We start from the raw sequence: 16,219 nt of genomic DNA, 5'->3' as shown, positions 1-16,219 counted from the left end.
TCTCCCTCTCCTGATTCCTCCTCTCAACTAATAAACATCTGCAAATCTCTCCAATTCAAAACATGAAAAGGAAAAAAACCAACTCACGCCCGACCCAGCTTCTGCCCCTAGGTCCTGCCCCTTTGCTCTTTCAGTGAGCAAGAAAATCGGTGACATCTGCCACATCCAGAACCTCTCTCTGCCCACTGTGGCCCCGCCACAACTGTCACCACTTCCTTGAAGCCACTTCCCTTCCACGGTCCACAGCTGAAAGGAAGCCCCTTTCCCTGGGGGCGCCCACAGGCCCCCAACTGTGTTTCTGTATCATACTGCACAAGGGCCAGGCCACACACTTGCCCACCTACAGACACAGTGCTGTCTAATGCCAACACGCTGTGGCACATGCTGGGCCTCTGCCAGAAATGCCAACCCAGAGCCTTCGTGGCTCAGCTCCAGTGCCTCCTCTTCCAGGAAGTCTCCCACACCCTTCCTTGGCTAGAGCTCATCAGTCCCCCTGCTCTTGTACAACCAGGACACTGGGGTTAAACCTCAGAGGGGCAATCAAGAGTCACTGAGGGCTGACTATCTGGCTTCCACTGGGCACGGAGGAGGCAAAGATGACAGGTTCCTGCCATACAGTCAGAGAGATATGGACAGTCCACAGTAACTGAGGCGACAGGTGGCATGGTAAGAGTCACCTCAAGGACTGGGTGGGGGAGCCTCCTGGGGGGACAATGCCTGACCTGAGACTCCAAGGAAAGCAGCAGTTACTTCAGCATGGGGAGGGGGAGGAGGGTGTGTGTTCCGGATGGGAAAGAACCTGTGTCCAGGCCCACGAGAGACAAAACGGAGAGCTCTGGAAATCCCAGGCCACAGGAACTCATCATCATAACCAGAGTCATGCTGATCACAGTGACTTCAGCACTACTAACCAGCCATTATCCAGGGTTCACTGTGTGCCAGGGACTGTCCCATGCATTAAGCACTGAACCTCACACCAGCCCTAGGAGGTCAACATTACCATTATCATCTCCTTTCTACAGTAAAGAAAATAAGGCAGGCGGGCGCAGTGGCTCACGCTTGTTAATTCCAGCACTTTGGGAGGCCAAGGCGGGCGGATCACGAGGTAAGGAGTTCGAGACCAGCCTGGTCAACATAGTGAAACCTCGTCTCTACTAAAAATACAAAAATTAGCTGGGTGTGGTGGCACGCACCTGTAGTCCCAGCTACTTGGGAGGCTGAGGCAGGAGAATCACTTGAACCAGGGAGGCGGAGGTTGCAGTGAGCTGAGACCACAGCATCCCACTCCAGCCTGGGTGTCAGACTCCTCCTCAAAAAAAAAAAAAAAAAAAAAAAAAGCCAGGTACGGTGGCTCACGCCTGTAATCCCAGCACTTTTGGAGGCCGAAGCGGGTGGATCATGAGATCAGGAGATCGAGACCATCCTGGCTAACACGGTGAAACCCCATCTCTACTAAAAAAAAATACAAAAAATTAGCCGGGCATGGTGACGGGCACCTGTAGTCCCAGCTACTCAGGAGGCTGAGGCAGGATAATGGCGTGAACCCGGGAGGCGGAGCTTGCAGTGAGCTGAGATCACACCACTGAGCTCCAGCCTGGGCGACAAAGCGAGCCTCCATTTAAAAAAAAAAAAAAAAATTAGGCCCAGAGAGGCTGAGAAACGTATTCAAGGCACCACAACTACCATGTGGTAGGTAGCAGAGGCAGGGTTCCACCTAGGCAGCCTGGGTGGAAAGCCTGAATTCTGAGGAGAGAAGAGGCATGGGTGGAGCTGCAAAGGAGGGATGGGGCGGGGTGTCATGTCAAGGAGGGCTGGAACGCCAGGCCACAGACTGTCATGGTCACTGAGCCCAGAGCTGAGGATGTGAGCTGTGACGATCTAAATCCCAGCTCTGCCACCTCCAGACTTTGGGGGACTCAGGCGAGTCACTCGCCTTGTGTGGGCTTCCATTTCCCAAACTGTACGGTGGGGTGAAGAACAGCGCTTCCTTCAGAGGTTGCTGCGACAAGGAAGGGACACAGTTCAGGGAAGTGGTTGGTGCAGTCAGTGGGCCCAGTTCATGTCCATATGTCCAACAGGACTGCGATGGTGGGTGTCTGTTGTGAAGGTGACAGGGAACCACAGGTGGGTTCTTTCTAAGCTGGAGAATGACACTGAGACAAGAGGCAGGGAAAGCTCTAAGAGCCAAGGTGTGCCATCGTCCCAGAGACATGTGGCTTGACGCCAAAGTCCCCTAACCCATTCACTTCCTCCTGGACTCCAGCTACCCCACAATGAGTCCTCTCCTACTAGGCTGACCTGCAAACCCTCAATTCCAATCTTAACCCTCCCTCTTGCAGAAGCTCCCGCGAACAAAGAGTTGGACCAGCCCTTACTGCCCCCTGAGGGCTCACAGCCCCTAGGCCTCCAAGCACAGCCAGTTCCGCCCTCCTGGAGGTCACTGAGCCCCAATGCCACCACTGTTCTCCAATCTGTCCACCTCCAGGCCCTACCCGACCATGATCACCTTGGGTTCCAGTCCCTTCCTCGCCACCCTCTCTCTATCCATGTCCTCAAAAGCCCCAGCCCTCTTCCCTGCAACTCAACAAACCCTGCATGCCTCCCCTGCCACCCTCTCTCCACTCTTCACTCTTAAGGGATCACTTCACTTTCCAGTTCCAAGAGAAGATGGAACCCACCAGACAGAAAAGCCTGCAGCCTCCTGCTCTCCCCTACACATGCTTCTCCAGTGCCACCCTCTGTACATCTTTCCACCCTGCATCCTGGTTTCCTCTCCACTCATTCGCGAAGATGATCTCACTGCCCACTGTCCGCCAGGTGCCATTAGACACCAGGGACACAGCAGGAACAAACAAATCAAGTCCCTGCCTGGGAGCTGATGCACTCGACTCCATTCATTCCGGCTTTGGACCCCCCTCCACCCCCAGAGCACACCTAAGGACCCAAGGCCTCCTGGTAGCAAAATACAACCACCACTTCCTGGTCCTTGATCTCCCACGGCCTCTCGCCAGCATCCACCTCTGCTCACCACATTCCCTCCTGCCTCACTCTCTACTCAGGGGCACACCTCTGGACGTGGGCTCCTCCAATTCTCTGGCTAGGCTCTTACTCTAACTCACAAGTACTGATGTGTGATCTTTTGCCCTCTTCATCAAAGCTGCTTGGTTTGCTACCTACAGGCTGAGAACTCCCACACTTGTATCTTTCTCTTGAGCATCAGACCCACACTTCCTGAGCACACCACACACGTCAGTCATCTGAGCTCTTTACCCTCCCCGAACCTGCTCCTTCTGAGCCTGGGGAATGATGCTATTGCCCATACAGGCTCCTGGGTCAGAAACTCACCTGAGGGTTACTCTGCTGTCCCCACTGCCAGTTAGTCACCAAGTCCAAGCCATTCCACTTTTTTTTTTTTTTGAGACAGAATCTCGCTCTGTTGGCCAGGCTGGAGTGCAGTGGCTCGATCTCGGCTCACTGCAACCTCCACCTCCCGAGTTCAAGCGATTCTCCTGCCTCAGCCTCCCAAGTAGCTGGGATTACAGGCACCCACCACCATGCCCAGCTAATTTTTGTATTTTTAGTAGAGAGAGGGCTTCACCACGTTGGCCAGGCTGGTCTCGAACTCCTGACCTCAGGTGATTCGCCTGCCTCGGCCTCCGAAAGTGCTGGGAATGACAGTCATGAGCCACCGCGCCCGACTTTTTTTTTTTTTTTTGGAGACAGAGTTTCACTCTTTCTGCCCAGACTGGAGTGCAGTGGCATGATCTCGACTCACTGCAACCTCCACTGCCCAAGTTCAAGTGATTCTCCTGTCCCAGTCTCCTGAGTAGCTGAACTACAGCCGTGTGCCACCATGCCTGGCTAAAGTTTTTGTATTTCTAGTAGAGATGGGATCTCACCATGTTGGCCAGGCTGGTGTCGAACTCCTGACCTCAAGTGATCCACCTGTCTCGGCCTCCCGAAGTGCTGCGATTACAAGCATGAGCCATCATGCCCGGCCCAAGCCATTCCACTTCTTTTTTTTTTTTTTTTTTTTTTGAGACGGAGTCTTGCTCTGTCGCCCAGGCTGGAGTGCAGTGGCCGGATCTCAGCTCACTGCAACCTCCGCCTCCCGGGTTCACGCCATTCTCCCGCCTCAGCCTCCTGAGTAGCCCGTCACCTCGCCCGGCTAATTTTTTGTATTTTTAGTAGAGACGGGGTTTCGCCGTGTTAGCCAGGATGGTCTCGATCTCCTGACCTCGTGATCCGCCCGTCTCGGCCTCCCAAAGTGCTGGGATTACAGGCTTGAGCCACCGCGCCCGGCCCCATTCCACTTCTTAAAAAGTTCTTACGCAGGGCGCGGTGGCTCATGCTTATAATCCCAGCACTTTGAGAGGCCGAGGCGGGTGGATCACCTGAGGTCAAGAGTTCAAGACCAGCCTGACCAACATAGAGAAACCCCATCTCTACTAAAAATACAAAATTAGCCAGGCATAGTGGCGCATGTCTGTAATCCCAACACTTTAGGAAGCCAAGGTGGAAGGATCACTTGAGGCCAGAAGTTCAAGACCAGCCTAGGTAACAGCAAGTCCCCGGTTCCTGCAAAAAGTTTTAAAAATTGGCCAGGCACAGTGGCATGTGCCTGCAATCCCAGCTACTCAGGAGGCTGAGGCAGGAAGATTGCTTGAGCCCAGGAGGTTGAAGTTGCAATGAGCTATGACTGCACCACTGCACTCCAGACTAGGCAACAGAGAGAGACCTCTGTCTAAAAAAGAAAAACAAAACAACAAAAAAAGAAAAAAAAAAAAAAGGCCTGGCAAGGTGACTCACACCTGTAATCCAAGCATTTTGGGAGGCCAAGGCAGGTGAATCACCTGAGGTCAGGAGTTCGAGACCAGCCTGACCGATATGGCAAAACTCCAGCTCTACTAAAAATACAAAAACTAGGCTGGGTGTGGTGGCTCACGCCTGTAATCTCAGCACTTTGGGAGGCTGAGGCAGGCGAATCACCTGAGGTCAGGAGTTCGAGACCAACCTGACCAACATGGTGAAACCCTGTCTCTTCTAAAAAAGTACAAAAATTAGCCGGGCGTGGTGCTGTATGCCTGTAGTCCCAGCTACTCAGGAGGCTGAGACAGGAGAATTACTTGAACCTGGGAGGCGGAGGTTGTAGTGAGCGGAGATTGCGCCCAGGCACTCCAGCCTGGGTGACAGAGCAAGACTCCATCTTAAAAAAAAAATTATTCGGGCATGGTGGCGGGCACTTGTAGTCCCAGCTACCTGGGAGGCTGAGACAGGAGAATCACTTGAACCTGGGAGGCGGGGGCTGCAGTGAGCCGAGATCACACACTGTACTCCAGCCTGGGCGACAGAGCAAGGCTCCGTCAAAAAAAAAAAAAAAACAGTTATCATTGCAAATCTTTCCCCACTGCTGCTGCTTCTGTGCCCAGACCTGGCAGAGCCTCCTGAGTGGTTCTGCTGTGCCCCCACAGGCCCCTGCTCTCCCTGGCTCTTGTCCTTTTCATTGAGAGGTGCCATCTGATTATTTAGTACCCTCCAGGCACTGTGCTGAGGGCTTTGCAGGAATCACTTCACTTAACCCCACAATGTGAGTCTTCATACAAACCCAGACCGCAAATGAGAAAACCAAGGCCTCGAGAGGTATGGCTCTCCACACATGGCCATGCAGCCAGTGAAACCCAAGGATGCAGACTCCAGGGCCTACACTGGGAGCCATTGCCTCTCGCTTTGTCTGCTTCAGGCCACACGTCTCCCGTTGAAGCAGAAATTAGGTCCCTTTCAGTCTGGCTCCCACATGCCAGGCACAGAGTTGGCCTTGAAGGGGCCTCAGCAAACATTTCCTTGATTAGTACATGAGGCGTGTGTCATCCCCTGCAACTTCTGGAACTATCTGCATCTATGTTGCAGCTTAACTATATGCTCCTCAAGGGCACAGATCTACATTCTGAGGCCTAATAGGCTGTGCTTTCAGCAACTATTTGCAACTAAGTAAATACTGGCTATAATGAGAGCTCTTTCTCAGTAGTTCCTATTTCCCAGGTACTGCGCTCAGTTCTTCCTGTGTATTAGCTCAAGAAAACACTATGCAAGAGTGTTGATTATCTGGTTTTTCAGATGAAGAAACCAAGGCACAGGAAGTTAAGTGACTGGCCTAATGGTTTATAGCTTCATCAGCTGTAACCATAACTGGTAGCTCATGCCTGTAGTCCCAGCACTTTGGGAGGCCGAGGCAGGCACATTACTTGGGGTCAGGAGTTGGGAGACCAGCCTGGCCAACATGGTGATACTCTGTCTCTACCAAAAATACAAAAAAAAGGCCGGGCGTGGTGGCTCAAGCCTGTAATCTCAGCACTTTGGGAGGCCGAGACGGGCAGATCACGAGGTCAGAAGATCAAGACCATCCTGGCTAACACGGTGAAACCCCATCTCTACTAAAAAATACAAAAATCTAGCCGGGCGAGGTGGCGGGCGCCTGTAGTCCCAGCTACTCGGGAGGCTGAGGCAGGAGAATGGCGTAAACCCAGGGGGCGGAGCTTGCAGTGAGCTGAGATCCGGCCACTGCACTCCAGCCTGGGCGACAGAGTGAGACTCCGGCTCAAAAAAAAAAAAAAAATACAAAAAAAAAAAAAAAAAATTAGCCAGGTGCGGTGGTGGGCGCCTGTAATCCTAGTTATTCAGGAGACCGAGGCAGGGGAATCGCTTGAACCCAGGAGACAGAGGTTGCAGTGAACCAAGATAGTGCCACTGCACTCCAGCCTGGGTCACAGAGTGGGGCTCCGACTTAAAAAACAAAAAAAAAAAGATTCTGTCGCAGGCAATTTGCCTTCAGAGCTTACACTCTGGTACTTTTGGCTGCACAATCTCTGCAGATACCAGAAGGCACCAGTGGCCCAGAGCTGGTCCCAAAAGAAGACTAGAGTTTGAGTTCAGCCATGAACTTGTACTGTAACTTCAGGTGTCCCTTTTCCCTCATAGGGCCGCCATTATGAAGGTCAAATCAGCTAACCCTGGTGTAGCGCCCAACAGGGAGCCTGGTCCTAGCTACAGCGAGTCCCTGGGAAAGAGCCTGATGGCCTCGTTTACTGCAACATTTCTTGGGCACTCACACCGCCCTTTGTCCCGTGCTAGGGACATGAAGATAAAACAGACACAGTTATCTGCTCCCACCCCAGCAACTGACGGGAACATGAAATGAGTAAATGAATGAAGGCTTGTCAACACGCCGAAGGCCTCTGTGTGCTCTATGAGGGGAACAGTGCACTGTGGGAGTTTGATGGAGAGAAGGAGGAATTTTGTTGGGGGCGAGATCAAAGAAGAAGACAAGAGGCTCGGGAGGATGACCGACATTTCTAATCGAGGCTGCGGGGCTGGGGGATGGGCAGAGGGTGTTAGTGGTGGCTCCAGGGCAGAAGGAAAGCAGGAACTGAGTCAGGAGGGTCAAGCCTGGCTGTCTTTCGAGGGCAGGGGCAGCCCAGCACATGGCGTTCTCCTATGTGAATGGAACCAACCATCAGACTGTTTTCGGAAGTGGCAGTATGAGAAGTGACAATGCGGTACAGCGCTCAGTGCTATGGCTGACACACACCAGACACTCAATATAATCGCTACTATCAGGAGGAAACGCACGGGAGCCAAAGGGCCTAGGTTCCAAGGCCTGTTCTACCACCACTTCCCTTCCACATGACCTCGGGCCTCAGCTTCATCTGAAAAAGGGGAAAATAACCTCTACCTCAAAGTTGTCTGGGGGGTTAAATAAGCCCATAAGTGCAAAGTAACCTGCACATGGTAAACACAGAAGGATGCACTGTAATCTGTACACGCTAGCGAAGTATCCCCAATATAAAAGCAAGGCCCAGAGAGGGCCAGAGACCTACCGCAGGTCACCCAGCAAGCGGGAAGCCTGCTGGCCACGGAACGCAGGCCTGTCCAGGCCACTCACCAGCGGCTCCAAGTTCGGCAGACTCGCATGCAGATACACAGCTCCCGTGGCCCGAGGTGCTGGAAGACGCGAAGCCAGGCGGCCCGGGGCAGGGGGTGGTCGGATCCAGCAGCCAAGGGGAGTGTGTCGGGCTCAGGGCTTCGAGGCGGGGGCCGCACCACGTGCCGCTCCAGCTGTGGAGGCCGGGGTGGTGGGGCGGGGCCCAGGGGCCAGCTGAGCAGGGGCCCCCCGCTGCCAGGGCGCACAGCCCGCCGCCCCCCGCGGTTCTCTTTCTCGCCAGAGCTGCCCCGGGCTGGCCGTCGCCCATTCCGGGCCTCGCCGGGGGCTTCGTCCTCACTCAGCGATGTGCCCGAAGAGTCGGAGTCGGAGTCTGAGTCCGAGGAGGAAGAGGAGGTGTCAGGCACCCGTTCCAGCAGCTGGCACATCCGCTTGAAACGCTCTAGCTTCTCCCTCTGCGGGGACGGGGACGGCACCGCTGGGCCCTCTGCAGAGGCCAAAGGCGGCTTTGGTTTCTGCAGGGAGACAGGGTTGATGCTGTTCTAGGGCCCGGGATACATTTTCCCACCTCCCTACCCCGGGGAGTCATCAGGGGATGAACAGCCCAAGGGAGAGTCCTGAGTTCCAGCCCTGGCTCTGCTCCCGACAGTGGGAGACCTTGCTAAAGCCACTGGCAGGCCCTGGGCCTCAGTTTCCTCATTGGTAACAGAAGGGTGCTAATTAAAATAATTTCCAGCTGGGCGTGGTGGCTCATGCCTGTAATCCTAGCACTTTGGGATGCCAAGGCGGGAGGATCATGAGGTCAAGAGATCAAGACCATCCTGGCCAACATGGTGAAACCCCTTCTCTACTAAAAATATAAAAATTAACTGGGCATGGTGGTACGAGTCTGTAGTCCCAGCTACTCCAGAGGCTGAGGCAGAATTGCTTGAACCCAGGAGGTGGAGGTTGCAGTGGACCAAGATTGCACTACTGCACTCCAGTATGGGCGACAGAGGGAGATTGTCTCAAAATAAAATAAAATAAAATAAAATTAAATTAAATTAAATTTCCAGCCCTTATGGATTTGCATGGCTTAGGCAGTTCCAAAAGCAGTAGGGAATGGAGGAATGAGAGACCTGCTTTGAGTCCTGACTTGCCCTCTACTCTGGATGGCTGTGGGAAGCCCCTGCTTCATCATCTACTACCCAGACCAGCTGGAGCAGGCGTCTGTCCACCAACCGAGGGTAACAGTGACTGGCCCCATGAGCAGCACCCCACACCAGCTGACTCACTCTGTCCTCACAGTCCTAACGCAGTGCTGACCTGGGCCACTCTTTTCAGACATGAGGAAACCGAGGCTTAAAGGCACGAAGTGACTTGTCCAAGGTTACAAACTGACAAACAGCAAAGGCAGGATTTGGACCAATCAGGCGGACTCCTGTGTTGCGTGTCCGTGCCAAGTAATACCTCAATTCTGGCTTTACTGTGTGACTTGGACAAGTCTTCAAACTTCTCTGGGCCTTATTTCCCTTGAATCTAGGTAAATTTTATAGCTTACAAAGCTCACTGCCTTTCAGAACCTCGTTAGATATATACAGTTCTGCAGAATAAGGAGGCAAGGCAGACAGCAGCATGTCCACTTCATGGATAAAGAAACTAAGGCCCCAGCACTTTGGGAGGCCGAGGCAGGCGGATCACGAGGTCAGGAGATCGAGACCATCCTGGCTAACATGTTGAAACCCCGTCTCTACTAAAAATACAAAAAAATTAGCCGGGCGTGGTGGTGGGCGCCTGTAGTCCCAGCTATTCGGGAGGCTGAGGCAGGAGAATAGCGTGAACCTGGGAGGCGGAGCTTGTAGTGAGCCAAGATTGCGCCACTGCACTCCAGCCTGGGCGACAGAGCAAGACTCCATCTCAATAAAAGAAAAAACAACAACAACAACAACAACAAAAAGGCTCAGGGTGGCCAACAAGCTTCTAGGACCATACAAAGAGTAAACAGACAGAAATTTGAACTCAGTTCTCTCCCCTGTAAGGCTTGGAAAGATGAGGCAAGTAGGTCAGATGAGCCCTAAGGGTTTTTGGGAAGTCGGGGGCTCCTGTGGCCTGGACACAACCCACCCTCCCACCCAACTCATCTCAGGGGTCCAGACGCCCACCGTAGCCAAGTGGGGCTGGGGCAGAACAAGGTGAGCAGGAAGGGACAGGCCTCAGACTCCAGGGTGAAGGGTGGGGCAAGGGAAGGTGGGAAGGGGAGGGAGGAGGTCCCCGGCACACCTCCCAGTTCTCGGGAGGGAGCCCAGGGTGGCAGGATGAGAAAGCCTGGCTCGGATTCAGAACCCTGGGGGGCAGCAGGCCCGGGCCGCCTGGGTCCGATCCTCGGAGGAGGCAGGCGTCTCCACCCACCTTCTTCAGGTGCCTCTCTCGGCCTCCTTTCACCTACCAGGGTGAGAGGGAGATATGGGGGAAGGGAGAGACCCCATTAGGCCCCCATGGGTCAGAAATCTAAGGTCCATGCCCTCCTCTTAGACTACAAGTCCCAGAAGCCCCCATCCCAGGGATAACTCTGAGCATGCTCACCTTGCACCCAGCATCCTAGCCCACTGAGCATGCTCCATCTCCTCTTTCCTCCCCTCAGGCCCTCTCCAGCCCCTCCCTCCTCCCGTGCAGGGATGATCTGAGCATGCTCTCTCCTGCCTCCCTAACCCACCCAGGGCTCCCAAAGCTTCCAGCAGTGCCAGCTCACCTCACCTGTCCCCCACTCCTCCACATTGAGCATGCTCTATCCTCTCCCACCACCCAACTCCTGAACTACATCTCCCAACAGCTCTTGGGGGAACCCACGGAGCACCGCTCCCAGGCCCACACACCCCCACAGAACCAGCCAGGACTACAGCTCCCAGAATTCCTAAGGCCAGGCCTAGTGAGCGTGCTCCGTGGCTCACCTTTTTCCTTGGGGTGGGGGGCTCATTCCCTGCCTCCCTTTCCTTTCGTTTGGGGGGCCCAGGCACGTCCTCTGGGGGGGGGGCGGCAGGCAGGGGGCCCTTGCGCCTAGGCGGGGGCGGTGGAAGCGGCGGCTCCTCTGTCAGCTTCCATCCGCTCCCCAAACTGGCGCCCTCCTCGCCGTTGTCGGCCCTACGGCGGCCAGGCCCCTCACCTGAATCCTAGGCGGGAGGGAAGCTGGGGGTGAGGACCTGCAAAGCTCCCCAACCCACCACCTACCCATAGTTCAACCCAGCCCAGCCCCTACCTTGCTGGTGCGGCCTTCCTGGGTGCAGCGAGGGCACTCCCAGCAGTTGGGGATCTCTGCATTGATGACACCCTCAGCCTTCCCCATCTGTAGGCAAGAGGGCAGCGAGTGGGGGGTTGGCCAGGAAGCCCAGAGCCAGGGTGCCCCCTCACTCCCTGCTCCCTGACAATCTGCCCCACCCCAGTTGCCAAGGTCCCAGGGCCATCACCTTCAGGCAGCCAGGGTGGACGATCTCGTTGCAGATTGTGCACTCCATGAGGCTCAAACCAAATTTCTCTTCCTCTCCCTCCACCGTGTCCTCCTTCCCAGCCTCCCCACACAAGAGGCACACAGCTGTGTGTGGGAGCACGGGCTGTTGGGGGAGAGGGGACATCAGGGGCTCCGAAAGCTAACAACAGGGGAAAGACCCTTCCTTCTAGGGACCCTGGCCAGCTGCCAGATGAGGTGCAGCACCCACAGGCCAAGCTGGGTCTGATCCTGAGTTTGCTCCTTTTGGGAGTGTGACCTCAAGCAACTAATTTAACCTCATTAAGTCTCCATTTCTGCATCTGCAGAATGGGGCTCAGAATCTTTCCCTCGCAGGACTCTTGGGAGAGCAAGATGATACATGAGAGACACTGATATGTAGCTGTTATAACCTGTGACTGTTATAGCTGGACCTAGGGCCAGTGTGACCCTGAAATTACAGCTGGCTTTGGAGAGGACAGTAACACTCAGAGGGTGGGGAAGACAGCTTGGGGTGATACCGAGGTCACTCCATGAGCAGTCCAAGGGTTGCTCTGAATCCCACAATGAACCCGGTTTTGGCAAGACCCCCTGTGAACACTAGGGAAGTCACTAATCCTGGGGAAGTGGGGGCAGCCTCAGGCAGTGTGACTTTGGGGAAGACAGTGGTAGAACTGAGTCATAACAAGGATGTGGCAGAATCAAGGAAGATGCAGGTAGTGGGAGAAGAAAGAGTGAGGCAAGGGGTTGGGGGAGAAAAGAAAAGAAAAGAAGTGAGGGGCTGAAGGGTGAAGAGACCAACCAGGAAAGAGCAGCAGGAGGAAGAGAGGGAGGTGGCAGAGTGGGGAGGGGGACGCAGGATGCAGCTGGCTCCTCAAGGCTGCTGGGGAAGGGCCGTGCTCTGGAGCCCAGGGACGCTCAAAGGATGAGGAAGGCAGGGCGGAAACCCATGCTTCCCTAATCCCTACTGTGTGCTGGGCCTTGTGGTAGACACATTCGCATCCATGCCATTGTTTAATCTTTACAACTCAGCAAAGGAAACATTTTACAGAGAAGGAACCTGAGGTTCATTCAACATGATTTGCTCAAGGTCACATAAAGGGTGAGCTTGGCCTCAAATCCAAGACCACCCTTGGTGAGGAACAGGCCAGAGAAGGGCAAGACCTGTTGGAAGGGGGCCATCTCTGGGGATGGGCCCCCTCCTGCACAGAGACCTCTTGGGGGGTGGTAAAGCAGGAGTTGGACATTCTGTGGGGGTGTGACTCTGAGAGCTGGGAAGAGCCTCAAAGTAGGGACTAGGTCAGATCCTTCTGTGCACCTGGACACTGCCCCTAGCTTGGAGCTGAGAACATAAATGGACATTGACACAAACTAGAGAATGAAAGGAGGAAATGAGCTAGTGAACAAACAGCCACTCCACAGTACAGGCTGGGAGGCAGTCACCAGCCATCCCAAGGAGGTATTGGGAAGGGTGGGCAGAGCCCAAAGGTGGGGGCAGAACTCACGGCAGTGCACTGCCGGAGCAGGCACGACTGCTTCATGCGCCCGGGCCCCCCGAACTTCTTCATGTCTCGGCAGAAGTGGCAATCCCCGCACTCAGTTCGCACACAGGCCCGGCAGCGGCGGCAGCGGGTTCGGCGTCGGCGCGCTCCGGCCCCCGGCCCCCGGCTGCTCGACGACATTGGGGGCGTCAGCAACGCCGAGGGCTGTGGGTGGATGGTGGCAGGATCAGAAGGGCCCACTGGGGCCCTGGCCTGGGAGACTCCCAGCAGCTCCCTCCACCCATAGACAACTAGAGCCTGCCCTCTTCCCCAGGGGTACAAGGAGGTCACCCCGTCCTGTGTATCTGGGGGCCAATCCTCTACTCATGGCCTGTCTCACTGCAGCAGCTCAAGAGGAGCCCAAGAACTGCTTCGCGGTCTTGCTCCTCTACCGCTTCCTCAGGGTCCCTCCCCTAGCCCAGAGAGCAGGAGGGGATACCGAAGCCCTCTCCTCTGCCATCCCCACACACTGGAGCTCCTTGGAAAGGTCAGGCACTCCTTGTCCGTGGTGTTAGCTTGGAGAGGTCCCAACTCTTCCCCTGTTATCAGAGTGTAGAATACCCCAGGCTCTCCCCATCCTCAATCTGGGGTAAACTGCCCAGATTCACCTCCCAGATACCCACAGATTCCTAGACGGAAGCTCCGGACTTTTCTTCCCCCCGCCCCCCCACCGCCCTTCATCCACAGCAGCCATCCAATCTCTCTTCCCCTCAACCCAGTTATCCTCCCCAGATCTAGCGAGATCCTTGCCCCCAAGCCCCTAACGATCTCCTCTGCCCACTAACATCCCAGGGCTCTGACAACCCAGGAGATGCTTCTTCAGAGACCCTTCTCAGCCCAAGATCTCCGCCCCTCTTGTTCCCCACAGGGCTCCCTCCTCCAGGACATCCTCCTCTTGGATCCCTCAGGTCCACCTGGGCAATCTCCCAGATTCCTTGGGATTCTAGAATCCAGCCTGACATCTCATCTCCCCAGAACTCAGGTTGGGCTCAGTCCTAGGACCCCCAGCATCCTGGGCTGCTTTCATCCCTAATCATCTAGAATCCCTTGGGCTCCCCCTTCCATGGAAACCAGATCCTCCAAGATCCCATGTGGAATTAGAAGCCTGGAGGGTCTCTTTCCAGTCAGAGTCTTACCCCAGAATCCCCCTTTCCAGGGACTTCCATACCCATCCATGGGGCTTAAGGGGCCCTCCAGTGCTCCAGGGGAGGGGCCTGGAGGGCGGCGACTGCAGGCGGGGGTGGGGGCTTTCAAGGAGAAGCAGGGTCTAGGAAGGAGGGCCAGTTCCCAAGGGTGGAGAGGTCATAGGAAGAAGGGCTGGAGATGAGTTCGGAGCAGAGAGAGGGTGAGGCTGGGGGCGGGGAAGGTAGAGAGAGGCCGGGCTGAGGATGAATGGGAGTGGGCGCTGCCCAGGTCTGGGGGTGAGGAGGAGCCGCATGAACCCACCTCACACGTGTCCCGGGAGCCATCTCTCCCTTCTCGGCAGCTCCCGGCGGGTCGGCGGCCATCGGCGGCGGGGGGGCCGGGCGGCGCGGGGCGCGGAACGCTCAGAACGCCGGGGTCCACGGCCCCCCGAGGGCGCTCGGCCCCTCCCTCCGGCGGAGGCCGGGACGGCGGCGAGTGGAGATGGGGGGCGCCGGGGGCGAGGCCCTCCCACGGGCTGCGGCGCGGCCCTTCCAGGGGGAGGTCCTGCTCTGGGGGGCTCAGTCCCTCAGCCCCCCCAGGCCAACGGGGGCTCCTTGGGCGCAGGGTGCTCAGCTTCTGCCCGGGGCCCACTCAGTCCCGGGTCCGAGTCCCAGCTCCCCTCCCCCCACCGCACCCCGCCTCTCCCCAGCGCCCCTGGCCCTTTAACTGGCCCCTTCCCGGACCCCACTGCCCAGGGGTCCAGGGCCAGGCCTGAGCCCCCCCACCGTTTCCGGGGTTCAAGCCCCGCCCACCGCCGGTTCCCGGGGAGGGGGGGGTCGCTGTAACCTGCCCCCCTCCCCTGGGCCCGCCCCTGTACTGCGACCCTCTGCCCTACGGCTACGAGGCGAGCGGAGGGGGGTGAAGGAAGCTGCTCCGGCCCCGCCCCCCCAGCCCGCGCGCACCCCCGACCTCTCCCCCTCCCCCCAGCGCGCGACCCTCGGGAGATAGGGATTTAAATAAAATTTGAATAAATCCCCCTCCTCAAGCGGGAGGGTGGAAGGAAAGGATAGAGGGGGAGAGGGAAAGGGGAAGGGGGTAGTTGGGGTGTCTTAACCCCCCTGATCCCCCAGCCCCGCGCTGCTACGGCCCGGGGCCCTGGCCGCCTCTCTCATCCCTCCTCAGCTCCTTCCTCCTTCCTCCTCTCTTTTCCCCTCCCCTCCCTCCTCCTTCCCTCCTCCTCCTCCTCCTCCTCTTTACTCCCTCCTTCTCCCAGAGGAACCCCGCCCCCTTCCCCCTCCTTCCTCCACCACCTCCACTTTCTAGGATGAGCGCGCGCAGGGCTCGACGGGAGTTGTAGTCCGGCAGCCACTGATACTACGGGGAAACAATGGGACGCTGGGGGCAGCGGGAACTACAAACAGGATGGTGGAGGGCGTGCCCAGCCGGGAGCCGAGGATGCCGGGAGTTAGAGTCCCGTTGCCCCAAGGCTCCCAGTTGCAGAACATCGAGAAGGAGCAGGAACGATGACTACAAACAAGATGGCCTTCTCCCCCGACCCGACCTCCTTCCCAGGCACTCACACGCCCTCCTGTCCACAACCCTCCGCGTGTGTGATACCTGACGGGAGTCGCAGTCCATCTGCTGCCTTCCCGCTGCCATTTCTACTCGTCAGGAACAATGGAAAGGTGAAAAGGAACGAGGACTACAAGCAAGATGGCGGAAGAGGGACCTACACCTGACTAGTAGTCGATCTTACGAGGTGCGATGGGATTAGTAGTTTTCTAGCCTTCCAGTGTTCCTTCAGAATGGCGGAACCAGGAGGACGAGGAGACTACCATAAAGATGGCAGGCCACCTAGCCTCTCCCGGTCTCCGCTTTTCACCACCTTGGGCACCTCGCCCGCCTGTGGTCTCGAAATCCCCCCAACCAGTGACGCACGGTCTGACGGGAGTTGCAGTCTCCCGGCTCCCGTCAATCATCTCCAGTCGAGACAATGGAAGGGGATGGGGCGGGGCCACAGGCAAAGATGGCGGCTGCAGGGCTGGGGCGACGGTGACACGGGATATGTAGTCCAGGCGCCTAGCCTCTTCCCTGCGGAAATAAGGGAGAGAACTACGATAAAGATGGCGACCTCACCCCTCGACCTCTGCGCCGGTGTCT

At 56.5% G+C, this 16,219-nt stretch overlaps 1 protein-coding gene across 4 annotated transcripts in view; it reads right to left on the bottom strand.

Moving 5' to 3' along the window:
* Nucleotides 1–16,219, bottom strand: part of FBXL19 (F-box and leucine rich repeat protein 19) — a 27,614-nt gene extending 11,395 nt beyond the window's left edge. The window contains exons 1-7 of one of the 4 annotated variants that reach the window (XM_033218169.1): nucleotides 15,677–16,219; nucleotides 12,899–13,099; nucleotides 11,377–11,520; nucleotides 11,169–11,255; nucleotides 10,864–11,082; nucleotides 10,196–10,357; nucleotides 7,940–8,451 (exon numbers count right to left, since the gene is read on the bottom strand). In XM_033218169.1, the coding sequence (XP_033074060.1) occupies nucleotides 7,940–8,451; nucleotides 10,196–10,357; nucleotides 10,864–11,082; nucleotides 11,169–11,255; nucleotides 11,377–11,520; nucleotides 12,899–13,099; nucleotides 15,677–15,718 (1,367 nt within the window). In that variant the 5' untranslated portion in view covers nucleotides 15,719–16,219. Of the gene's footprint in view, nucleotides 1–7,939; nucleotides 8,452–10,195; nucleotides 10,358–10,863; nucleotides 11,083–11,168; nucleotides 11,256–11,376; nucleotides 11,521–12,898; nucleotides 13,100–13,373; nucleotides 13,564–14,380; nucleotides 15,294–15,676 lie in introns of those variants that run through there. The other 3 variants (XM_033218174.1, XM_033218173.1, XM_033218172.1) reach the window with 3 other exon arrangements.

Source organism: Trachypithecus francoisi, unplaced genomic scaffold (assembly GCF_009764315.1).
Source record: "Trachypithecus francoisi isolate TF-2019V2 unplaced genomic scaffold, Tfra_2.0 Lachesis_group10, whole genome shotgun sequence".
Classification (NCBI taxonomy): Eukaryota; Metazoa; Chordata; class Mammalia; order Primates; family Cercopithecidae; genus Trachypithecus; species Trachypithecus francoisi.
Note: the sequence above shows the minus strand (reverse complement) of the source record. Positions and strands in the feature narration are given on the sequence as shown.